At 42.7% G+C, this 26,239-nt stretch overlaps 2 protein-coding genes across 6 annotated transcripts in view; one reads left to right on the plus strand and one right to left on the minus strand.

Moving 5' to 3' along the window:
• LOC115354312 (inositol-tetrakisphosphate 1-kinase-like) overlaps positions 1–26,239 on the minus strand; it is a 578,973-nt gene that overhangs the window by 464,826 nt on the left and 87,908 nt on the right. The gene's annotated exons all lie outside the window — the stretch shown is intronic.
• On the plus strand, positions 75–24,813 carry ktn1 (kinectin 1). 5 transcript variants are annotated; one of them, XM_030044631.1, is made up of 36 exons: positions 75–232; positions 5,762–6,426; positions 6,884–7,042; positions 7,175–7,291; positions 7,403–7,533; positions 8,663–8,767; positions 8,881–9,021; positions 9,371–9,477; positions 10,201–10,345; positions 11,425–11,521; positions 11,665–11,849; positions 12,467–12,556; positions 12,679–12,716; positions 12,837–12,927; positions 13,176–13,244; positions 13,352–13,389; positions 13,612–13,702; positions 13,904–13,972; positions 14,070–14,107; positions 14,411–14,501; positions 14,629–14,741; positions 14,831–14,921; positions 16,908–16,948; positions 17,069–17,159; positions 18,044–18,130; positions 19,696–19,785; positions 20,465–20,557; positions 20,669–20,758; positions 20,849–20,941; positions 21,059–21,127; positions 21,265–21,348; positions 21,936–22,019; positions 22,837–22,920; positions 23,038–23,130; positions 23,257–23,366; positions 23,523–24,813. In XM_030044631.1, the coding sequence occupies exons 2-36, from the start codon at positions 5,763–5,765 to the stop codon at positions 23,551–23,553; spliced, it is 3,810 nt and encodes a 1,269-aa protein (XP_029900491.1). In that variant the 5' UTR covers positions 75–232; position 5,762; the 3' UTR covers positions 23,554–24,813. The 5 variants fall into 5 exon arrangements, with proteins under 5 accessions (XP_029900491.1, XP_029900493.1, XP_029900492.1 ...); XM_030044633.1 differs by having other exon boundaries at positions 16,911–16,948; XM_030044632.1 differs by having other exon boundaries at positions 7,178–7,291.

Raw genomic sequence — 26,239 nt, forward strand, 5'->3', positions numbered from 1 at the left:
TGCCAAGTGTCAACACAACTCCATTCGGCCCATCCCGGGACACAAAACACGCGCTTCCCAGCAGCCCGACTGTGACCCGCCCCCGCGAAACCGAAAGAGCAGATAGACGGATAGCGTAGAGAGCCTGGCTAGGAGCTGCTCTGGGAAGTCAAGGGTCCGCTAAAGTCAACGCGGAACAACGCCATTTCAACATTTGAACGCTATCCAGGGGAACAGCGCACTAAAACTACAGGTATGCGTTCAGCAGTCCGCTTTCACTTGTATCGTGTTTGTTTCTTGAGAAAATAGCCACTCATTCGGCTCTACGCGTAGCTAGCTAAGCTGTTTATCCAGGCCTGGGAACGGCCCTTAAGACTTGCAACCGAAAAACGGGATGCGAGAACGGGTCAGAGATTGTAGGAGAGTGGGAGGATGGGTCACCGGCTAACGTCAGGCGAGGCCCGGGGAGGCTGGTCCCCGCGGCTTCGGACAGGCGTTTGCGAATGAGAAACAAACTTACGTGTTTTATGTTAAACACCTGTGAGTCACTTTTATGGCGGAACACTTGCTCTACATCCACTCGAATAATTGGATTGCCCAGCAACTTATAGCTAGCTTAGTACGAAGCTAACACGAGTTGGCTAACGTCAACGCTAGCTCATTCATAGCAGCAGTGTGAGAGCTGTGCAGAACTCTGAGCGGCGATGAAACCTCTCCCGTTTAGGTTCGTATCTAGTTATGGCTCTTCTTAGGCCACTCGACCATTAAAGGACCACTGAGGATATTTCCTGTCATGCTGTCGTGAAGTCAGTCAAACCACATCAGCGTGCCTTGCAGTAGACATACATGTGTGCCCCTCCTTGCGTGTTCAGTGTATTTGATCCATGCGTTTGTGTTTTAGCTGCTAACATAGCTAAGTAGATGTAGTCGGCGTGGCTTTTTAAGTGTCTCCTTGCAGTCTACACAGACTGACACAGAGCCCGGATTTATCCTGCTTCAGTAGGTATCTTGGTTAACGTGTCTGCACAGGGCCAGCGATTAGGCATGGCATGACATGGCATGCTGGAACATTCAGTTCTTAACCTTATTGATCTCGCCTTGTTTAGTGGTCAGTAAGTGGCTTGCTGGACATGGTGACACCATGTAAAGACAAGTCGAGAGTTTGGGTTCCTGATTTCTAAATATGGATATGGTCAACCAAACTACATTTAGTGGGAAGGTGGTGACTAATGATGCGGAGGATGAGCTCACACTGACTCCTAGTGCTCCTAAACCTGTCTAGTTGAATCAGTTAATGCGGTGATAGAATATGTCAACTTTTACTAACTTTTTGATGTCTGTCTGACTTCATCTCAAGGAGTTCTCCAAAACTTTGGTATGGATACTCTGTGTTGGGACTGATGTCAGGATGACTGAGTTGTGAAATCAGCACCAAGTTTGATGTCTAAATATTTAGTGCCACTACCATAGCATTAAAAATAAATACATGAATAAAGCACACTTGGACAGCTTTGTAGAAACTGCACACGGGGGCTGCTGATGGTCGATGAGTCTTGTCGACTCTTAAGTGATTTACTCTAATATCTGGCACCTGCTTCCTGTTTGGCTATCCAGTTTCTGTGGACTGGTATGTAGTTCAAGACAAGGTTGACTGATTGATGTTGTGCTGCAGTCCACTGTCAGAACCAGACTGAGGCTCTGTCTATAACAGCCCTTATCTATCTATCTATCTATCTATCTATCTATCTATCTGTCTGTCTGTCTGTCTGTCTATTTATTTATTTACCATTCTACTCTCCACCTCTGGAGGTGATGCTGAATCAGAATTTCAGCTTGTAGAACCCATTTTGTGAAAAATACCATGTCCATAAAATTCAATAGACTCAATCCTCCGTTGAAGCAGAATTGAAATTTTCCGTTCCTTTGGTTACTTTTCTTGTTGGCATCTTTTGGAACATGTTTTGTAAGCACATCTACAGACAAGCTTTATCTAGCTTGCCTCGGTGAATATGGACAATACCCTTCAATTTACTATCTGTTTCCATGTTACACCCCGACCAGGAAGAACAGCTCATTTTAGTGGACTGTTATCAGTATGTTTAATGGTTTCTGTTGTAACTGGATGCCTTATCATTTACTTTACCACATACTGTTTGGTTTGAGGAATTAGCAGTATACCGATGAAGGGGAATTATCAACTTGTTATCCCTATAGCTTAACATAGTCATGCTGCATAATCAATATAGATATGAAGGGGGTCTTTTCCCACCTTTTTCCCACTTACATGTATTCTAGACTATAAATAGGTAATGCCCACAGTTATTGAAGTTTTATGGACCATTTTTTTAAATCAGTTGGCAGTTCAGTTATTGATGTGGTGAGGTTGAGTATTAATACTTGTCAGTGTGGCTTTTATGTATCAATATCCTCACCAGGTGGTAGTCTGGAGGGGATATCGCATTGGTCGCGTGTATCTGTCCTTTTTTGTTTGCGGTAATTCAAAACCTTTGGGGGAAAAAGCTGTTTTAACACTTAAATTGAGTGCTAACTCCTCAGCTTATATTTTGCCTAAGTGAGAGCACCAAAGAAGGGGGGATGTGTAAGCAGTGCCTCTGTATTTTCCCTTCTTCTGGTACGCTAAAAAAGTGGTGGTTTGTTTCCTATGTCCAGGCACTGGAGAAGGGGAGATACGCCTCGCAGAGATCTGCACAATACTGAGTACTCTCTTCTAGTTTTAATCTTGTGTTGAGAGAAGATTTGTCCTTTCAAGTTTCTTTCACAGAGGCATAGCACAGAGACTGGTCATTGGTTTTCTTTGATACCTTATCAGCCTCTGACTCCATAGAGGTGCATTATGTGATTGCTCATACTTGATGTACAGCTCTTATGTACACATTAGCAACACTATTCTCTCAGTGTCTGTCTTGATTATGTTCATTACATTTCTATGTATATTACCACCTGGAGAGACTGTGCAGTAGAATAGCAGTAAGGTAAAGAAAAACATCTCTTTTCTCTTGAACCACAGGGATGTTGCTCAGTGAAACATTTCCATCCTAAAGACGTAAGTGTAGGGAGTTTTGCATGGCCTGGTTTTCTAAGTCCTGTCCACTCTGCTTTTTGGGACAGATAGTTATCAGGAGTTCCCTCGGTGTCTGTGTCTGCCAAAGCAGGAGGTCTGGCCAGCCAAGTGGCTAGATTCCGGGGAGCCAATGGCCCGAGAGGGCTTTGTCCTCCGGGCTCATTTCGATGCTGGGACATGGCTCTAGCTGTACAAGGAAAATCATGCACCTTCCACTCTGAGGCATGGGACTGAAAGAAAGCCAGCAGGCTTCAAGCTTTACACTACGTGCTCCACCCATCCTGTATAGGCCAAGAGGCTCTCTTGCTCAAGAGTTGTTACCTCACAGTCTCAATTGTTCTGACCTGGGAGTTCCCCAGAATAAAGCAACATAAATATGACATGAAAATTAAGGTGAAAATAAATTGCCTGATATGGAAGTGAAAGGGTTGGCAATCATGCTTCTTTCTAAACTTTATTTCTCAGTGCACCCATGGTGTCTATGAAATACTGTATGTGTGTGTGGTCTTTGATCTTGTATTCCCAGTCTAAAGATACCTGCACAGTGGTCTACCTGGCTTATGTTTAGCTTCTAGACTAGTAAGTTCTCCTATCCTATGACCTTTTTTGGTCTGTATGAACACATTATCATTAATGTGTTTCTTTTTTGATATTTGGCTGGCCAGTTTGGGTGACGCACCCTCTAATGAGGTCAGAGATAAGATTACATTATACAACAGACAAGCAGTAACTTTGTGTTGAAGTTGTGCAATGTCTCTCTATCTAAGCAAACAACAAACAATAGGAGTGTGTATTTGTTTTGAGTTTGCCCCCAGTTCGCTGAGGGAATTTGCAGAGGAATGCATGCTCTTTGACACAGATGCCTTACAAATGCCTCAGCAGCAGATAGGGATTGCATGTAAGGTAGTCATTATCCTTAAACCATCACAAGAAGGCAGTTATTAAAAAGATGCTGCAATAATAGAGAGGTTATTTTATGTGCTGCGCAGACAAAATCCCTGGTATTTGAAATGGGACTGCATTCCTTAGAATAAGGAACAAATACATTATGAGACATCATCATGGGGCTGTCAAATTGTGTGTGTGTATCTTGTATCAGGTAGGAAGTAATGGGACGTTTCAGGTAGTGGTAGTGAAGCAGAGTGGACTCCACACTGTAAGTCTAAGGAAGCCCTGCAGCAGAAAGTTATTCTTAAATGTATTATCATGGGTAATCTGCTTAATCCAAATTACCTAAGAGGCCTGGTCTAGGAGAACTACATACAAAGCTGACTCTTATGCTATATTACTGCAACCAGTGTTGTGTATGCCCTATAGAAGAGGGAATGTACAGCTATACAGGTTACTCATTGTTAACAAATAAAGTGCTCTTACAGTCACTCCAAAACTAACTAGTCCCTGTTTGAAAATTTTAATTGGGTTTATTTTTATAATATGATTTAAGAATCCACAACGCATTATAAGGTATAATCTGTAATGTAATCTAGCTATATCTGCATGACAAATGGCTCACTCGTCATAGTAATACATTCTGTATCCAAACAGTCATCATGCAAGCACTTCCTCTGTTAGTTCTGCCAAGAAATGGTAAATCACAAAAGGCCACTTGTGTTTGTTGCTGGCTCAATGTGGTTTGTGGTGAGCTATAAGACATTTTATGCCCCAGATGATTGCTGCTTTGTCTCCGCTGATTCCACGCACAGTTGATTCTTATACAGTCTGGACATCCTAAGCTGAGGCTAAACTAGTTAAGTCTTGGGGCCACTTGACTCTGTAAAGTCTGTTCAGGTCTACAGTGGAAGGAGAGCGTTTTCTCCCCGGGTTCTTAACAGGCAGGAACCAAACTGCAGCCACAGCAAACCTCAGTGGGTGACATTTACACGTGGGTGTATTTTTGCCCCTTGCAAAGCCTTCCTGTTTTAAGTTTAGAATGTCATCATGTCATCCTTGCAAGGGATGAAGGAGGGAAGTGACTGCTGAGACAGTGAGGCAAAATGGGATTTCCTTTAGCCTCTGTGTCTCTCTGCTGTTGTTGACCTATTTTGTACTCTATTTGAAGATGGCGAATGAAGTCAGTGGCATTAACATGCATGTATTAATGTTTTCCATGAAGCTCTTACCATTTCATATCGCAAAAGGAAGTCTCCTTCTCTCTGACCCCTTGTAAAGAGGGTATTAGGCTGTGTAGCCGGGGTAGTGTTGTCTAATAGGATCATATCACTAAGAGAGGATAGGATGAGAGTGAAGAGGACACACCCATCCTGATGTACTAATTCTCTCCCCCTCTTTCATCTCATGCCCACACCATTTCACACGTCACAGATGGCTGCTCTGGCTGGTGGCAGTGGTTGATCTGTCAGTTACTATTCCCTGACTGGGCACTTGTATGCAGTAGTTATATTATAGGATTGGATGAGTAGCAAGATGGCATTTGCGCAGCAGAGAGGAGGATTGCCCCTCTGAAACCACAGATCAATCCGCATCTCATCTATGTGGAGACATGAGCTATTATTTCGTGGCTTGTCCTGGAATTGATGAGGCTCTCAGTTTGCTTGGTTAGTAATCTCAGGTACTGTAATGGAAAATATATGTGAAGGATGTGAGGCACATAGCACGAGAATTGATTCAGGCCTGTTAACCTTCCAACGAGACTTAAGCTCAACACCAAAGTGTTTTCGCTCCCCTCCCCTTTTTCTGCAGAATGGCGGTGGATATCTATGACTCTCAGTACCTGCTCATCCTGGCCCCATCGCTGGTCATCGCCCTCATGTTCCTCTTCTTCTGGCTCTTCATGAAGGAGACTTCCTATGATGAGGTGTTGGCCAGGCAGAAACGTGACCTTAAGCTGCCATCATCCAAACCAGACACTCGCAAGAAGAATGAAAAGAAGAAGAGCAAGAAGAAGGAGAGTGTCAGCGCAGGAGGTGGCGGAGGTGGTGGGGGCGGAGGAGAGTCAGAAGAGGATCTGCGGGACTTTGATGTGGCTGATGCTGCCAGCAGCTCCACTCCAGAGGTAGAGGAGGAGCCTGCACCTATGATTCTACCAGTTCCTACTCCCCCTGTGGCTATGACAGTGTCAACAGAGGCTCCTGCTGGTCTGAGGGAAAGGAAGAAGAAGGAGAAAAAAGCTGCCAAGGCTGCTGCTGCTGCTGCAGCTGCAACTCCTCCTCCAGAGGAACCAGAGATGAATGGCTCCAAGCCGGCCAGCCGTAAGGCAGAACCGCCTCTTGCTGTGAGCAAACAGCCCAGCCCACCCTCTCCACAGCCTGAGTCCCAGGCCCAAGTGCAGGCTCCTGCTCAGGCCCAGACACCTCCCCAGATCTCTGGAAAGAAGAAAGAAAAGAAGAAACAAAAAGCTGAGGCTGGTGAGTAGCCAAAAGTACAAATCTCCAAGTAGGTGTGTGAAGCACAGATAGTTTCTTTTGGGAAATATGAAGACTAAGTAGCACCTTCCTTCACTGTTTCCTTTATTTGTATATCATTTCATTCTGAATCATATAAGGCTATTAAAATTACAAAGGGCATTGTTGAGAGACGGGAGAGCAGTTTATCATACAAACACTAATTCAGATTATACCCACACAAGTACTTGCACTTCGTTATGGGTATGGGTTTGATTCAGCATGGATATAATTTTCCATCAACCTCAAGGTACTATAAATATATATATATATTTTTAAATCTATGAGTGCTACTTGGTGAAGACTGATGTACGGATGGGTTGATAACTGTTATCAAAATGTACTCACTGTATGTTGCTTTGGTTATCAAGGTAGCCTGGCCAAGACTCACAGTTCTCTTCCCTTGCCTGTCCCTTTCTAGTTGATGACCAGCAGCCAGAGACTAAAGTAGAGCAGGCTCCAGTTCTAGTCAAGAAGGAGGCTCCCTTAATGGCTGAAACCAAAGCTCTGGATGGCACACCCCCGATTAGTACCAGTGGCAAGAAGAAGAATTATGCCAAGAAGCAGAAGACTGAGTCTGGTAAGGATGATGCAGTGATTCCACAAACTCAATTATTGCTAAGTTTCTTAAAATAGAAAGATCAGGACAAATGATCAAATGCTGGAGCCTGCCCCTGTTACCTTGTAGTCAGCCTATTTCTCTCAAATCCAGTAGATGAGTCCCATGTGCTGGCTGACTCAGCAGCTTCTGCCAACCACCAGGCAGCCCATAACGACGATATGCCCGCCAAGGCAAGTGGCAAGAAACAAAAGAATGAGACTGACAAAGGTAAGGGAGAACATCCGTTTATTTATTTGTTAGTGTGTTTTTGCTATCCCACATCCGCTGTCCAGACGACAACTTTTTCAATTCCATCCCCTCTCTGTATGTTTTAAACAGAGAACACTGAGGTGAAGCTGAAGGAGCTGCTGTCTGGTTTGGCAAGTCTGGCTCTGTCAGAGGCGGAGGCTGTTAGTGTGATGGCCCTCCTCCGAGAGAAGAGCCCTAATGCTTTGGATGCATGGCACAAGGTGAGGGAATAATGACTGACTGCACTTTTCTTAAAGATTGCTCTAGCCATTCTATATTTGTCTCAACGTTCTTGGTCAGAATATTCTAATTATTATTCTTAATTATTATTCATTATTATTCGAATTATTTATCATCCATCTCCTACTTTCTTTCTTTCTGCTTTGCTTTTCTTTTTCCCCACTGCCCTCTTTGTCATTAGATGGAAAAAAAAAATCATACAAAAAACTTATAACAGTAAATGTAACAGTAACTAGCTCAGCCAATGTGCCACTTACTTCAATGTGCTGTGGAGGTCTGAAGAGGAGTTTTAGTCACAGAGATGTTTTTCACAGCAAGCACTGTGTTATATAATTTGTCTTTTTTAGATTTGGTAAAACTTTGTGTCCATGTGTGGCCACTGGCCAAGATTTTTGCTGGAAACTGTAACTTCCGGGTTTCCTCATAGTGCCTTCGCTCCTTTCTACGCGGTTGGCATCTTGGCAGTTGCTGTGAGGTGTTTCTCATATCACTGCATTGAAAGCAGATACCAGACTTGTAAATTGAAAATAAGAAACGTGAAAGACGCTATGTCACACTGTCACCACAGACTGACAAGGCTATTTCTTTTTTCCCCCCCTAATTTGCGTTTGTAACACCTGCCGCAGGTCTAGAAAACCACCCTAAACCTGGACATGGCTAGAGAGGAAAAGGCTCAGGCACTCACTATACATTTCCCCCTTGCCCAAACACAGGACCGAAATTCTGCTGTGACCTTGAAATAAGCAATTTTAATGGAAGCTATCCCTCTCATTTGTTACTGCTGTTTCAATTAAACTACAGTTGCTGTTGAGAGACAAAAACTGAGAGACATTACAGAAGCCCAGGCTGTGTTGCATGGAGGGACCTTCGCACAGTATTGTTTGGAAAATGCACTGATTCTCCAGCACCTGCAGCACCCAAAATTTCTGCATCCAAGTTTAAAGTTCTTTTTCTTGTGACACTTTCACCTGACCGTCTGTGAAGCTTGTAAAACACTGGGGGAAACCCTCATTTAAAAGTTATTTGGCTAATCTTTCCTAATCCTTCTTTCTGGTATTTGTAGGTTTACTCTCTATGTCTGTTTATTAATCGTATTCGTCCCACCACCAGTCTGCAGCAAGGGCTGATCCAGCAGCCCAGGAAAGAGAGCGACTCCTCACAACTCTGCAGGAGGAAGCTTCCATTGCCAAGGACAAAGTCAAGCAGCTCAGCCAGGTCAAGATTCATTTGTACTGTCTAATGTCTGAAATAACAAAATTTATATTCTCTATATTGTTTACTTAAGTCAGTGAGGTGCTTCATGGTTCCCTCTTGTCTCTGTGTTTCAGGAGCTTCAGGTTGAGAAGCAAAAGACAAGCCGGGCAGAGGCCATGATGAGAGAGCAGCGTGCAGCCATGGAGAAGGAGCTGGGGAGCATGCAAGCTAAGGCTCAGGGCAGCTACCAGGAGGTCCAGACCATGCAGATAAAGGTTAGTATTGTATTAGACTCCTACAGAGGTATGGAAATTAATTTGTTTTCATGTCTTGAAACAAAAAAATACGAAATTTATTTTCATAATGTAATTTTTGTTATTGTGAAGATCTTCAGCTAAAGAGAGGCATGTCCTGCTTGACAGTCATAAGTCTCCGTGTCTGTTACATCATGTTGAACACTGCCCAGTATCATTAAATTCAGTTAATAAAGAAGGTATGAAAAAAGTATTGAGAGGAAGTATAATAATTGAAATAGAAATGGGGTGGAGGTTTTAACTGCTGGTGGTGTCTGAAGGCAGCAGTGTGAGGTGATGGGATCTGAATCCCAGTGTCTGGTTTGTGTAGTTCCAGCAGGTGAGGGAGCAGCTGGAAAGCCAGATCACCCGTCTGCAGCAGGAGAACGGCATCCTGAGGGACGCAGTCAGCTCTGCCACCAACCAGATGGAGAGCAAGTCAGTACGGCTTAGAGAAGACCATATAGCTCAGGTTCTCCAGAGCATGGAAATTGCTTTGAGTTTCAGTTTGCTGAAACACTTAAAAACGAATCACTCTAACCATCTTCCTAGCTACTTGCCATCACTTCACCATTTCACATTATCTTTTATTTTGCCTGCAGTGTTACTCATGTTAAGTCAGTGATCCTTCTGCTGCAGTTGGTCATGTTGGACCTCAAACTACCAGGACTAGTCACGCTAGGAGAATTTTAAAAATATTTTAAAAAGCTATGAAACCAGTTTTCTTGGTAAATGCAGCTGTCTGAAATTTGCATAGAATTTGAACTTTGTTGTGAATGTTATGTTGTTGGAATGTTTTTCAAAGTTGTAACTTTGTCTCTGCTGCCTTGCTTGGCCAGATCGCTCTTGTAAAAGAGGTTTTAAATCTCAATGATGTTTATCTGGTTAAATAAAGGATTTGAATTGAATTGAATTTATAAAAACATTTTTACACTTAGAAAAGCTTGGTATTGAAAATGTATCGGCATTTGTACTGAAACATTATGAACGCTGCCCAGTTTTGATGTGTGTCTTGATTTATCAGTAACACTGGTTATTGGTTCATAAATCTAACTTTGGGATAAACAAATCTGAACCTATGGCGTTAGTTGAGCTGTTGTATAGCTGATGCCTTTTTCTGTCTGCGTATGTGTGTTCACTCGTCTGCGCTTCGCTTGACAGGAATTCAGCAGAGCTGAACAAGCTGCGTTCTGAATATGCCGGCCTGATGAAAGAACTGGCAGAGAACAACAACAAGCTGCAGCAGGAGGAGCACCAGTGGAAGTCACTGGAGGTCAGCTACAAGCAGAACGTGTCCCAGCTGGAGGTACATTAATCCACATGTACAGTGGCATCTCATGTTTTTATTTGACCTGCACGGCTGTTGGCTCCCTGGCTGAGATAGAACAAAAATGATCTGAGATGAACAACTGGGTAGGCCAGGCCTGAAAGTTTGTTAACAGGTGTGGCAGTCTCAACAGGACTCTGTGTGTGTGTGTATGCGTGCGTTATGGGAAAGTAACAGTGCAAGTCGTGGGGAGGGGTGTGAGGAATAGTACCTGGAAATGGAGGATTGTGTTAGCCCCGGAAGCAGGGATATTGGAGGCTTTGTGCTGGACATAAACAACAGGCAGGTCAGCCCTTCCTGGCTTTTCACTGACCATAACCAAAGATAAAAATTCAAGCCGCTGCCTTGCCACAGATCAGTAATGTTTTATACCTTGTATCTAGGAGAGAGCATGAAAACCACAAAACTGCAGTTAGGATTTTCATGCAGGGAAAGACATATTTTTTTTATTGTCACTGAGAAACCTGTGAAACTGTTGATGAAATGTCAGACTAAAACTGAATTTCAAATATCGATTTATTTAGTCTACCTCAAAGTTGCATTCTACTAAGGAGAATAGGCTATTTTTTTAACCTTTATGTCAGGACGTACCTTAAGTGTCGGGTATTCTCTTTTTCGAAGGAGACCTGGTCAAGACAGTATACCAGTAACCTTTTGAATAAAATAAAACACAACAGACAAGGCATTCAGACATCAAACACATCCAGCCCAAATAAGGCACTTGCATTCCTTAATTACATAGACCTTTAACATGGCAAGTACAGGGAGCAAAGCAGGATAAGGCTTTTTTCTCTAGCTCACTGTAAACACAGAATTTACATGAAAAAACAAGTTGTCATGCTAGTAGAAACTGAAGTGGTCCTTATCCAAATTTAAGTTTCATCATTTACCATCATACAGTAATATAGATGGTGAGAGGGCATCAGATAGTAGATGTTGCCACCCCTGTATAATTCAGTGGTACAACACTCAGGATGAGAGGTTTGATTCCCTCTCAGGCTACACGTGTGAAAATCTGAAAGCACTTTTCTACATTCTACATTTCTCTTGGACACCAGGCTCAACTGCAGGACGCAAAGCGCCGCTGGGAAGAGCTCCAGAATTACCTCCATAGTGTCAACACTGAGCGAGAGAAACTTCAAGCTGCCAAACAAGGTGATTAAACAGAGAGCCACCCCAGACATACTAAGTTTTTTGTTTTATATCGGTAAATAGATAGATAGATAGAGAGTTAACTCATGTAACAGGATAGGGACAGGTTCCATTCATCAAGTGAATTACTCTGTGTGTGGGTGCAGAGCTCCAGACCCAGCTGCTGGCAGTGGAGACAGAGATGAGCAACAAAAACAAGGAGATCCAGACCCTCCACAGCAGCCTGACCGATGCCATTGTTTCCAAGGAGCGGGTGGAGCAGAAGGTGATGCAGCTGCTGGAGGCGTCCCAGCACAGTATGCCTGACGACTCACTGCAAGCCCAGGTCCAGGTACGTCACGGCATCATACATTTCATATAGTTAGAGCGGGCAGCAAGTCATGTGCCATGTTGTGCATGTTTTCTGTTCAGTCAAAGACTGTACAAGGTGGTTTCACTGATTTGTTCCTCCTTTGGGGTAGAATGCACACTAATCAATGAAATCACCTCATGTAGTCTTCCACCGGAATGGAAATCTGCATATTGCTGGACCTCTATGGCATGATTGCTCATTAATATACAGTGAGGCTTCATAAACGTAACACTTAACATGCAGTAGGCCTCACTACAAACATTTTATTATTTTTGTTCTTAAATACTTTAAAATTTAGATTAGCTTTTTTACAAAGTTTTTTAATATAAGCAGCTGTAGTCGTTTTGAATGTGTGGACAGGAACCTATCAGCCAAAAATAGTTTGCCCACTAGGCGCACATGCACACACACACACACACGCACAGAGCACCGTCAATCATGTGCTTTTTCACACACACACACACACACACATGAAAACATACAGGAAAAAATAGTAACCACATACTATTTAGAGAACACAAATTCTCAGTTTTCTGAGTACTGCATCACCTGTTTGTAACATCCTTGTATGGACTAATAAATTCTCTTTTTGACAGGAACTCTTGAATGAAAACAAAGGCCTTAAGGTCCAGAACGAGACACTGCAAGTCCAGAATGAGAACCTGCAGGCTCAGATCACTTCACAGGTATATCAGTCAACCTCAGTTACTCCTTATTAATAAGCAGTGTTTCACCCCTACATATATAAGTGTGAGTGTGTTTGAGCATGTGTTTGGGCTAATTAGGTATTTCTTTATTCCTCATCCAGGCCACCCATGTCTCCCACTTTGAGGAGTTGCAGAAGCTGTAAGAAATAACTTCTACCCTTTTATACATGCTGAATACAGTGTTTAGAGATTTTGCTCTCAGGGATGTTGGGCTGTGGTCCATTTTGTGCTATCCTGACCTTTCCTTTGTTGTGTCCAGGCTGGCTGAAAAGGAGCTGCAGAGGAAGAGTCTGGAGGACTCTTTAAATGCTGAGAGGAGCAGTGGGGCCAGTAGAGAAACTAACATGCAGGTATAGCCACAGCAGCTCTCTGATCACCACTCCTTATGCTAACACTGCAGTGGTTCATTAGTCAGCAGGAATGTGTTGAACATATTGGAAGCCTCACATGGTGCTGTGGGTACATATTAATGGCCTGTCAAAAAGGGGGCATTTTGCTACACTAATACAAATGTTTGTCAAGTTTGTCCCATTGTGCGTTCTCTTAGAATAATAGGTGTTAACTTGCTCTTCCTGTCTCTGTCTTCTCTCCTCCCTAGGCCATGCACAATGAGAACATGTCGCTGAAGGCAGAGCTTCAGAATCTGCAGGCTCAGATTGCTGAACAGGTCAGTTCTGTGACTGGAATGTTTTTCATAACATAAAAATGCATGTTTGCGTATGTATGTTCCTCAGTTGGACATATCCTCATTTACCTTTGACTCTCCTTATGCAGAATGCCTCACAGCTGGCTTTGGACCAGATCCAGAAGAGGTGTGTGAGAACAGAAAAAAATCTTGAATAAATGCCTGGTCACATCACCTGGTCACAGTTGTTGTACCTTCCTGATGATTTTATCTGCAATACTGTGTACATTAATCACAACATGACCCCTGTACAATGTTTTCCATTTTGGTTCTTTAAGTGCAACTACTGTTCTCTTCATACAATTTCAAGAAGACATCACATTGAATCACTGCAATGTCTCCTATTCAGTGTCCAGGAGCGGGAGGAGAACATCAAAACAGTGGAAGACCTGCTGAAGGCAGGGCTGATCGAGGTGGCCAACAAGGAAGAGGAGCTTAAGGTTTCTGTCTATCTCCGGTTTAGGGCAAGACTAGCAAAAACTCAAGAAACAACTCAAACACGCACTCTTTTCAAGCATACACATAATACCTGCAGTCCACTGACATCAGGGAACTGAAGTTACTCTGCACCTCACTGACTGCCTTGTAATCACTATTCCTAATGGCCAAACGAGTCTAAATAATTGCTTTCTCTGTTGCAGGCTGTAAGGGAAGAGAATGAAGCACTAAAACAAGAGGTGGAGGCCTTGAAACGGCAGACAGCAGAAAAGGTGCATTGATCTAAAATCCATAACATCTATTTAAAAATGTGTTGACTTGTATTTTTGCTCTGTTCTGTATTCATTTGTTGTTTTCTTTTAATCCCAGGCATCATCAGAGTTAGTTGTGGAAGAATTACAGAGCACGTAAGTTCAAATTGGATATTTCTTGCATCTGTGATGGGTGTTAGCCTCAATGACAAACATAAATTTGCACAGTCAACACTAAAATTTAGATTTAGAGTAATAAATAACATGTAGGGTAGTGAGTAATGCTGCCTGTCTGATGGACCTGATCTTGGATTAGGGCCCACGCAATTATAACGTTAAATCCTGTGTGCTGCTAAATGTACTCTGATAAAGTGGCACTCATCCTGTTAAAATTTGAACTGTTTGTGTTGCTCTGGACTTGAGTTTTGTGTGATGGACCCTTGTCCCTACATTTTCTAGGATCCAAGAGAAGGACGTGAAGCTAAAATCAGTGGAGGAGAGCCTGCAGGCAGCACAAGAAACTAGTTCTACCAGAGAGCAAACAATTGAGGTGTGGATTTTTTTGCTATAACTCATCACATCCTATGTTTACTCTATGCTATACTGTTGTCCTGCAGATTTGAAGTGTTGTATTGCCTTAGTATGGGCTCTGTGTGAAGCAGTTTGTCATCTTGCAGGCTCTGGAGCAGCAGTTGGCTGCCCTGCAGGCAGAGATGGAGCAGCTGAGACAGAAGGAGATGCCTGAGGAGCAGACCAGTTCTAGTGCCCAGCTCCAAGAGCTCCAGGCTCAGTACGTTGACACACACATCTCCATGCACCTCTAGTCTCTCTGCATAGCCCTGACAAGTCAGACTCATAACCAGGACCTTTGGCTCACAGGCTCACTGCTAAGGACCAAGAGATCCAGGCACTGCGGGTTGAGCTGGACGGGAGGACTAAGGAGGTGATGGAGAAGGTGGAGCAGCTGCAGGTGAGCAAGAGCTTCAAATGAAATTGATGTTTTAAAAGTATTAAAAAAATCTGATTTGAATCAGGGAGACCACTAAATTAAAAAGATTGAGGGACTGTGCTGTGTTTCAGTGAGGAAAAGATTATTGCATAGTCAGAGTTGTTAAGTCTGATTTCTCTATTAGTTCCTCTTTTAAATCTTTCTGTCCCTGTCACACTCATATGGCCAGTCTCTCTCTCTTTGTGAATGTAGTTGTAGGTTATATTGTGGTTGCAAGAGTAAGTAGCCAATGAATGAAAGTAAAGCAATAAGCATTTTAAATTTGAAGATATCAAATGCAATTGAATCATTTTCTATTGATGTTGACTCCTTTTTAAAAAGTACTCTTGGCCTTTTTAGACTTTTTGTTTTTACAGCAGTACAACCACAAACAAAAATACAAGTAGCTGTGTCCTGCCATCCAATCTGTTATACTGATTATTATGTAATATTATACTGATTACATAGCATTATCCTTTGTTTCTGTTTTTGAGAGGTGTAATGGAAGATTTTCATATTTCCAGCAATGGGACAAATTGTCCTAATAATAAACAAGTGTAAAATGTTAGGGAACATTGGGACATTGATGTTTATGCTGTCAAACTCCAGAGAAATACTAAACACAGTATGTGTCCCGGTAAATTGTGAAACTGATCAGAAATTAGTTATTTTACACGTTTTAAACTGCTCTGGTTTCCATGGAGTATCATGGAGATTCGAGAGTTGCATCACTACATAGGATTAGTCAAGTTCCATTATTCAGTTTGCATAAGTGCAACTTCACATAACCTCTCATTTAATCAATTGTCTTCTCTCTGCAGCCTTCAGAGGGAGGGAACAAAATGTGATTACCCATGCAACTCAGGAACTCAAGAGGTCGCTAAAGTAATCAAGTTTCACATTCTAGTGGTAGCAGTTTTTGCCTTGCTGGCAACAGGCGGTGCCTAAGAATGGCCATATTGGCCTGTCCAAATGTCCGTCCAGTTCAACATTTTACGCCAAGGCAACATATCTCGAAATCTGTTTGGCAGATTGCAACCAAATACGATGAACACAGTTGTGTTCATCCCTGTCAATTTTGGTGACCTCATGACCTTCCCTCTTGTGCAACCCTCAGGCTAAAATGTCAGATTTGTACACAAGATATCACTTAATGATGTAGCTGGATTGCCAGTAAGTGCATTCATACTCCCCAAAGGAGGATTCCTCTTTATTGTGTTGCCCCTATGACCTTTCCTCTGGCGCCACCCTCAGGCTAAACATTTGGCAGCAACACAAGAACCTTTGCATTTCCAATGAGCAATATTTCTCATTTTTGTTAAACATACCAGCATCAAATTTGACTGTCAAAAGACTCAAAGCATCTGTAGCTCTAAATTTTCAGCGTGTTGCTCAGTCCTATTGTATGGCCACTGTTCTACAGCAAACCCAATTATAAAGGAAACCAGGTCAAAATAAAATGAGCTGAACATTAACAAATCAGGACGGAAGAATATATTTAGTTTAAGGAAGCACAGCTCCTCAGTTTTAGTCATGGAATTTTACATCAGGGACATGCTGGGAACCCTGGTTATGCATGTACCTTGCATATGTATGTATTGGTTATGGCATCATCATACTGACATTAACATTTGTTTCATAGCTGATTTATTTAATTACCCTGTTGTTTTCTTCTGGATTAACAGCAGTCCCAACTAAAGTGATAATAAGGATGACAGAATAAATAAACTGCATTGCTTTTCATGGCCCTGAATCAAGTCACATCAAATCAAATAAAAATGCACTATCAAAAAATGCTCTATCAAATTGTTGCTCAAAAGTGTCTGCTGTATTGGACCACCAACTACATATTAAGAGTGATATTGAATTAGTCTAAGCAGGAGAGATTGACATTGCTGCTTCAAATGGGTAATGTGTGTTCAATTAAAAGTCGGTTAATTTAGTTTTTTCCCCTCCCACCCCAAATAGCAGTCCCATACAGAAGTGCCAAGCCCCGAGCTGCTTACAGCGTGAGTACTACTGCTAATTTCATGACATGTTGTTGCCCATTCCAAATATTTTTTTGCACTATAATTGAACTTAGCTACATGTGATGAGTAATATTATGATTGGCCTTTTTTTGTCTGCAGTTTGTCAGAGAAGAACAAGCAGGTGTCAGATCTGCAGGGTGAGCTGGCTGAGCTGAGGGACTCTCTGGAGCTTCACAGGAAGAAGAACAACGTAGGTTTCCTGCAGTGATGGCCTGACCTGTAATACCAGCAGCTGCTCCAGTGTAGCGCCGAGAGACCTCATCCCCTCTGTGTGCTCCCCTAAAACACTCCCCTCACAGTGGAGTCACTCTCTGCATACTTCCATATTCCCTGTTGACCACTGCTACTTAGTCTCAGTTAGCTTTTTAACCAAGAAATAAGCTTCCTCAGTTAAGATTTTGTTTGCAGGATGATTATACACATCAGTACAGATGTCTATTTTGATTTGGATTGCTTCAGCTAAGCGTTGCATAACAGGGCTTCCAGCCTACTCTTGTTATGCTTGCTGTTGGCCATGACTGTGTCTCAGCAAGCTTGTCTGTGCTTGTGGGTGATTCAGAGCGTTAGCAACTCGCCTACCTTTTACTTTTGAGAGAGAGGCATATTTTGTCCGGAACGCATATTTATGTTGGCCATACATTTGGTATTTTGTTAATCTACACCTCTAGACAGTCTTAACACTTTATTTGAAGAGAAAGTGTATATATAAGAAAAGACTCTTGCTGTATGTACTTTGCATACTGTGCATGTTGCCTTTATATTTATTGTTAAAGTGGGTGATTGGGAGACTTTAGGCTGATTCGTGAATATATATATGTATGTATATATATATATTTATAGATATATAATTTTTTTTTTTTTAGCAGTGCGATGTAGTTGGTGATTTGTCCAGTCTGATTGAGCATGCCAACCTGCATTGGAGCATGGGTGAAGAGTAGGGAGTGTAGTGATTTTAAATGAGAAATACTTTTGGTTTTCTCTGTCTTCCCTACTAGTCTGTATGTGAGGGTCACTGAATGCATTTTCCCTGAGGCTGAACTGAAAGTAGTATCTCTCTGGAACTGACCAAAACAGGAGCTTCGGGAGAAAAACTGGAGTGCTATGGAGGCTCTGTCAGCCACCGAGGCCATGCTTCAGGGGAAACTCAGCAAGGCCGTCAAGGTTCGACACCCCACTTCCAGTCTGCTTCACTCTAGTTCCAATCTGATGCATTTCCCCAAATGCTGTTGTTGCCATAATTGACCCAGTGAGATTTCTCTTATACCATCATCCATAACAATGCTGCATACTCATTTACGTCATTCTCTCCCCTCCCTTGTGCTGTTTGGCCTCAAGTTTACAATTGGCTGTGCTGCTGAACTATGCTGCTCCCTTTGGGAGACCTTAACACTACAACTTTACAATTACTAGTTTCTTCAGTGGATATGTTTTACTTGAAGCTCTGTAACATCAAAGGTTTCTCCTTGCCCAATGCTCAGAGGCTGATGCTTGGAAATGAGTGTGCAGTGACCTAGAAATGATTTCACTAGATGTCATTAGACCAAGATTCATGGTACTCATGTTGCAGCTTCCTGTCTCTTCTTGTCATGTGACTCATTTCCACCATGCGTTCCATTCTGCTTTGTGATGTCCATACTGTCAATATCACCAGTTAATCAGTCAACAGTTGTTTAATTCACTTTAATTTGAATGAAAATTCATTAATCATGCTAAGCTTTTAATGAGTATTCTCAATGCTGTGCTCCATACTGAGATAACCTCACAACCAAGGTGTTGTACTCCTTTGTGAAGAAAAAATGACTCTAAGCTAAGCAAAATCTATATTTTATCTAGTTACAGGCCCACTAATTTAGATATAGAGTAGGCTATACGGTAGCTATAAACAGTTGTAGTGACCTGTGTATTTTTGCCCTCCCCGGCATACCCCCTGCGGCAGCGTAGGGTATATGCTGAACCATCAGTGCAGCAGCTGCTCTCTGCCATCTGACTACAGTAGAAAGTACCTTCTCAGAGCTGAGCCAGGGAGTTCCTTGGCACCTGTTATTTACTGTCAGGAAAATGCAGACTGGTTGTACACAATGCAACACTTGTCTCAGAGCTCCCTTTTGATAGTGTTGTATGTGAATAATAGTGAATGTGCCAGCTGGCTAGTGCTTTGCATGCATTCACCCATCAGGCCTCAGAGCGACAGTACATGATGTTGGCCTATTGTGGGAGGACTGCTTGCTCCTATTTTGAGTTTCAGCGTGATCTGTACAGTTTCTGTAAGCAAACTGGTATGTCTTCAGGCTTTTTGATTCGGTTGCAGGAGAACTAGAGCATGTTAGGTGCTCTGAATCTGAGGTTGGATACCCTTGGCTTACATCAGGTGAATCATGGTGTAATTGATTGATGTTGATATGTGCTGAGGATGACGCAGGATATTTGGAAGTGAGAAATCTTTTATCATAAAGCTGTAATTTCTTGCCATTTAAGATGATGCTCAGTGAATTACTGATTGATTTGAGTGGGCCAGTGGATGACTTGATGATATCTGGGATTAAATGGGCTGATAGAGAGTAGAGAAAGAGAGAGTGACAGACTCTGGCTGTGTCTGCTCAGATGACCACTGCACGTTGTCTTCGAATGACTGTGAACCATTTGTACATTCAGTGTTCAATCTCCTTTTGTCCTGTGTTTGTTTGTTTTTTTTTTCCCCCGTACTGCCCCCTCCCATCACTTTGTAGGAAAACCAGGCAGCACTGGAGTCGACCCAAGCTGAGTGTCGAGAGGTTCTACGCAGACTTATGCCCCATGTGCCTCTGCCCAATGAGCAGGTATGGGTAATACTGGGTTCACCTGCATACAAATAACACTTGAGTCTGATTGGCAAAACCTTTATTTCTCCCTCCGTCTGGCACTCCTCGTCTCTTATTGTCCATTTAAACTGTAGGAACTTAGCAAGTTGTGTCACGGTTTCATTATCATTTTCACAGACTGCAACATGGTTTTGGATAAAGTTCATGGAACATAATATCAGCCCCTCTCTGGGGTGATACTAAAATATGAGTACCTTTTTAGGAGACGCTAGTAATGCTGTTGGTCTTAATTGGTCAAGTATTCAAGAGAGGTTCAGCAGCAGACCAAAGACGCCTTCAAATCATTTTCTCATTTCAGCCCTGCTCTTCCTCTCTTCCTAAAGTTTCTCATCATATTTTGATGTTCTTTCCATCTCTTATGACAAAGCATATTGTTTAGGATTCTCATACAGTAAGAATATAATTCAAAGCAAGACCGCTGTGTGAAAATATATGTAGGTAACATTACTGCTGTTATGATGAATTTCATACCCCTTGTGGCTGGTTCTTGAGACAGTGGAGAAGGAAACAAAAGCCAGTCCCAGAACATCACAGGCTTGGAAAAGTCCCATGTCATGGAAAGTTATGGGTTCCACCTGGTAATCTAAGAAGGCTATTAATAATCCCATATGTGTGTTTTACCTTCTCTGTCTATCAGAATCACCAGGAGTGGCTGCACAGGTTTGAAAAGGCAGTGGCCGAAAGTTCAGCTGCACAGTCCAGTTCCACCCCTGTATCAGGGGATGCTGAGGTAAATAAAGTGGAAAAAATAATGCTCAACATCATCTCTCTTCAACTGAGATTTATGGAGAAAGTAGTCTTTCTGCCCAGGTTGACTTCAGCCATACTGTTCTCTTACCAGGGACTGGCCGAGAAGCTAAAGGAGGCTGAAGAAACCCAAAGGATTCTACAGAAAGACTGTGAGACATACAAGAAGGTTTTGGCAGAGACGGTGAGATGAGATTTATGTGTTCATTTCATAATGCTGTGGTGGCAGTGTTTGTGTTGTTAACTGACTAAGTTATACCTCCCCTGTCCACAGGAGGGCATCCTGCAGCGTCTCCAGAGCAGTGTGGAGCAAGAGGAGTCTCGCTGGAGGGTGAAGCTAGAAATGTCACAGGGAGAGCTCAGAGAGGTATGCATTCAGGTTCGGCTGGAAACAACTCTCAGACTGAATACCAAATGACTGTCGTTTTATGTTGTTGCATCTTGTGCACCTCTCATTGCATCATTCTTCTTTCTCCCATTCTAGATGAGCCTGAAAGTCACAGCACTGGAGCAGGAGATCGAGAGACTAAATGATGGAGCAGAATTGGAAAATGTCAGTCCTTTTGAAACACTTCTCACATATGTTATAAGGCAAATGCACTGCCATTGGGACTAGAAAAAAGTTTTATGGTCTTAGAGGATGCACTTGATTCAGTTGTGTAAATATATATATATCTGTGTGCTCTGTAGTTGAGAAGAGATAAACAGCACTTGGAGTCTGAGCTGGAGAGGGCAGAGCGTGAGAGCGCCACCTATGTGACAGAAGTCAGAGAGGTGAGCAGAAACTGGATGTCTCCACTCTGTGTTGCTCGTGATTCTCACTCATGCCATAGTGTTCATTGCCTTATGGTCCAGGGACCAGCTGTTTTGTGTGGGTGTGAATTATATGTTCATGGTGTGTTTTTGTGTTGACAGTGGTGACAGCCTCTACATTGTCAAGTTAGAGTATGTGAAATTGGTACAACACAAATATTGAACATTTCAATATTGATTAATTAATAGGGTGCACATGCTTCACATAATCAGCTCTAGAATTAAAATGGTTATAGCACTTACCAAGACTAACATTAGCTTTCAGCTTTGGTAATTGATGGACTGTCCTACAGTCATACAGCAAGATCATTCACTGTTTATTCAGTATCACATGGCTCTGCTGAATAGTGAGACCATTTTTTATAGATGCCTTATGGCAAGATCAGGACAAGCCTTTCTCTGACCTCATTGCTGAAATATTAGTTTCTGTAGCCTATATATGCACACTCTTCGTTGCCCAGCTAAGTATCCCAGTCTCTGTGATTGGTTTATCCTGGAGCGAGTCCCACAGACACCTATTAAACACATCATCTCAAACTTCATTTCAGCTCAAAGATCTGTTGACTGAATTGCAGAGCAAACTTGATGGCTCATATACAGAGGCTGTCAGGCAGAATGAGGAGCTGAATTTGGTAAGCGTTGCCCCCCCTTTAGCTAGAGCTCCTTTAAAACCTGTCCCTACTGCACCCAGCAATGTTTCTACAGTGGCTGCCACAAGACGGTGTTCTCTGTGTTCAACAGAACGGTAGATCATCATCCACAACCTCAGTGGGCATGTTTAACTCAGCACAATTCATTTTCTTTGCACCATCAAGGATAATTACTCAGCTTTCAGAAGTGTGAATTTAAAAAAGTGTATCGAGTCAGTGGTTGTGAATGATGATCCACTTTTCACTCAGTGATACTTACAAGACTAACCCCACTCTATACTGTCACTTGGGTTCAGTTCACTCTGCCATCATCTTGTTTCTAACAAACAGCTTACTAGCCAACTTACTGCAGCTCTCTCAAAGGGCAGAAAATGTGCTCTGTGTTGCCCACCATAGTAGAATCATTTTGCTACACACCTTGAACTGCACACTATCATTCTGTCTTCAGTGTTAAAGGAGTATTTGTCTGTCTGTCTGTCTCAGTGTTTTTGTCATGCTTTCTATATTATCTGTGAACATTTTCTAGTGGTCGTAGTCATCATCAGTTGTACAGCATTCCAAATGTTGGTATGTTAGAATGAAGACGACATTACAAAGCTTTGAAGTGTAGGACTATGCTGTGCCATGTCGGTTGTCAAACAAAGCCACTTTGCTCTATGCAACTGTTGACATCGTTTGGGATGTATGCTGGTAGGATCCTTGGAATAAACACAAATGTACAACTCAATAAAAGGTAAACAATGAGTGGGAAGCTGTTGTACGCCTTTATACATGTGCTGAGGATCTGTTTTAATTCCAGCTGAAAACACAGCTCACTGAGACTCTGTGCAAGTTGGAGACAGAGGAAAGCGAGAGGCAGAGGGTGGCTGGTGACCTCTATAAGGTAAGACCGCTGTATAAGCATAATGGCTCACATGTACAGAACATTGTTGATAATAGTGCCAGACAATGTTGTTTACTTTTGGTAACCTCCGACTCTGGTTTTCTATAACCTTACCAGGCCCAGCAGTCCCTTGATCTAATCCAGGAGGAGCTCTCCAAAGAGACAGGCAACACAGATCTGATAGAGAACAGCAGTCTGTCATCACAGACAGTAAGAAACACAGGCAGTTCGGGTGTTGTAACAGATGGTCTTATATGTATTTGCATATATGGTAGTTTGTTGGCAACATTTGGTGTTTTGACATTGGGTCTAAACCAGCCTTTCTATCTCTCACAGGAAGAGATTGACAGGAAGGAGAAAATGACTGCAGGACTGAACCAAACAGTCAGGGAGCTGCAGCAGCTGCTACAAGCCGTCAACCGGCAACTCACCAAGGGACAGGAGGGGTAAGGCCTTTTGATGTGATGTTTTTAACATCCATTTTAGTCACATTTTCTCCAGCAGACATTGTTTTGATTTGGTCAGTGATTAAAAAATGTGTATATATATGTGCTATCTTGATGGGGAAAGTAGTCAAAGTCCATATTTGTGTTCTCTTCCAGGAAGGGAGACAAAGATTTGCCTGATGTATAGGAGAGGAGGATAGACCCCCATGCAGCCACCCCAACCTCACTACAGAGACCACCCCAGACCTTTGGTCTCATCACTACCACCATCACACCATGCTGTCACACCTAGCCCCCCTCCTCCATATTCCAACGTATGACACCTCACCTGTACTGTAGGTAGCATCCAGTTGACTGAGGCCAAGGCTCTGGCAAAACACGCACCAGACACCATACTGGCCACTGAGGGAGCAAACAGGGGCTACTGTTAACTCCAAACACTCCAGACACCATACCAGAACTTACACTACTGCACTCCCACCACATTCCTCTTTACAGCAGCATCGGCAGTTTATAATCATGAGAATGATATCCAGCATAATACAGACTGTGTGTGGCAACCATTCCTCTGTTTAGAACACCTGTATTTTTCAATGAAAACCTTTTGAATACAGCAGTAGTTTTTCCTTGTTTTTTCTTTTTGTCAGAGAGGGCAGTGATATGAATTTCCGACTTGACTAAACAAATGTTGGGTTTTCGATCCTTTTTTTCCTTAACTTAAAGATTAAGTATTGTTTAAGTGTACCAGTTTAGGACCTGCTGAACTACACTATGTTGTTGAACTATTTGCCTCCTGACCAGAAAACTCTTATCAGAACCTGTGCATCATTGTGCATTCATGAACTCATAGCTACATGCATACCTTGGCTAAGTATTGGGTGGGAGCAAGGGGATCAGAAGGGGGGTCAGCATGTCAGAAGGGTCACAATATAACAAACTATGGAGATGCATGGACAAAGTGTATAAGTGTCTGTACTGCAGCTCCAAAGAGGGAGTCTGTGACCCTGGCTGTGGAAGGAGAAGGCCAGGTCAACAGTGTAGAGGTTTTTAATCCTACTGCAACTATTCTAGGAATAAGCATCCCATATCATCTGTAATCAACACTCGCTATACTGTTGCTAAGTTCATTAACACTGAAGATTTTGTTCTTTTTGTAACAGGTGACGTTAATAAAAGGGATGCTTGATAAATCTGCTCAGCGTCTTGTGTTGCTCCTATTACTGTTGTACTGCCTGCACTTCCTTCTCCCTACCACCCTGGGGCACCACTCTTCCACTTTATTTGAATTTTCACACTAATTTGTGTCTTAGCCTTAAAAAATGAATGTGCACAAGGAAATTACAATGCTTCTATTTTTGTAGCTTTTATTGCCTGCAGTGTACTGCCAGGCAAACTATTCCTCATCTGATTTCCCTGTACAAAATAAAACATTTGTCATGTGATGGTGTCACTTTAGGTAAGTGTGTTTTGTATGACAGTAGAGCGAGCTATAGACTATAGAGCTGCAATTATGGAAGTTTTAGGGTGTGACCAGTTTCCCATGATGGCAACATATAATCCCTCAGAACAGGGTTTTTTTTTTCCTCACCTCCTGTGAGGTTGTGCAACAGATTTGCCATCAGGAACTGTCTGTGAGAAAGGAAATGAGTATAACTTGTACCGGTAATACTAAGCTAAGGACAATTGCTCCCTCATCTGTAATAAACAGGCAGGCTTCCACTGAACTGTTGATGTGACTTGTTCTCACTATTACTGATTCAGATTGGACACATTTAAGCACAATTATACAACAGACTGATGGTTTCGTAGAAAAATACAGACTGATGACAGGATAGACTTAACATTAGGTGTCTACATACATCAGAAAGCTTTTTGCTCTGCACATTAAAAGGCCCACCCAATAACAACAGAACTTTTGTGCGGGCTGGGGGTCACGTCAGGGGCGCGAGCAACATGGGATCAGCACATTCCTCACATTCTCCCACACTGTCATGCTGCAGTCAGCTGATTGGAGATCTGGCTTTTACCTTCATGGAAACCTCGCGACAAAACGGTTGTTACTGTATCCTCAACATATCACTCACTAACTGGATGGTCACAGGGTGCGCCCCGCACAGCCTGTTGCTGTACTGCACATATATGGTCCCATGTAAAGCAGTTTGATGAAAATAGCTACGTGATCTACCACATGAAAAGACATGTTCTCTTTTATATACAGTTCTGTGTACTGTGTGTCATACTTCTTGGAAAAGCCTGACATGTTTCAAGCAGTGAATGAGTTAAAGGACTGTGAAAGGTGGGAAAAACCAGCAATAAACATAGTCATTACTTGTGATTGTACTCATGCAGAAAGCATTTTGACAGAGACGTACGGATAGTTTCACACTGAATGCCAAGTCTTGGTAATGCCTGACGAAGTGGGGGTGAGGAAGTCAATAGGGGCTGTGTCTTTCCTATGTCATCATGGCTCATACGGTTAGTCTCAATTGCGCAATCCGGCCTCTTGCTATGGGCCTCTGCTCTGGATGCCTCTTGCCTGGTAACATTCAACTCCACCTCCTAAACATAGATTTGTACTAACACTACACCAGACCAACTTCAGCAAAGCAGCCCACTCCCTGCATCTGCTCTCCATCAGTGTGGTATGTGCTAGAGAGCCTTTGATCCCCCCACTCTGCAGTTTGTGTGTGTGTGTGTGTCTGTCTGTGCATGCAAGTGGGTGAGTCAGAGAGAAAGAAAAGGTTGTAGTTCTCTTTTGCACAAACAATGCCCAGTGCATGAAAGCAGGCGGAAAGAGATGGTGACACAAAAGAGCAGTAAATACTCATTATGCCCAAGGCTGTAAGGCCACCCTCCAGGCCTGTTAGTTAAAG

This window comes from Myripristis murdjan, chromosome 22 (assembly GCF_902150065.1).
Source record: "Myripristis murdjan chromosome 22, fMyrMur1.1, whole genome shotgun sequence".
Classification (NCBI taxonomy): Eukaryota; Metazoa; Chordata; class Actinopteri; order Holocentriformes; family Holocentridae; genus Myripristis; species Myripristis murdjan.

Excerpts from the sequence above, each read along its gene's own strand:
- ktn1 (XM_030044631.1), top strand. The coding sequence starts at position 5,763 with ATGGCGGTGGATATCTATGACTCTCAGTACCTGCTCATCCTGGCCCCA. Across the intron at positions 12,557-12,678 it reads AGGCTCAGATCACTTCACAG|GCCACCCATGTCTCCCACTT; the intron begins GTATATCAGTCA and ends TTCCTCATCCAG. Across the intron at positions 12,928-13,175 it reads GTAGAGAAACTAACATGCAG|GCCATGCACAATGAGAACAT; the intron begins GTATAGCCACAG and ends TCTCCTCCCTAG.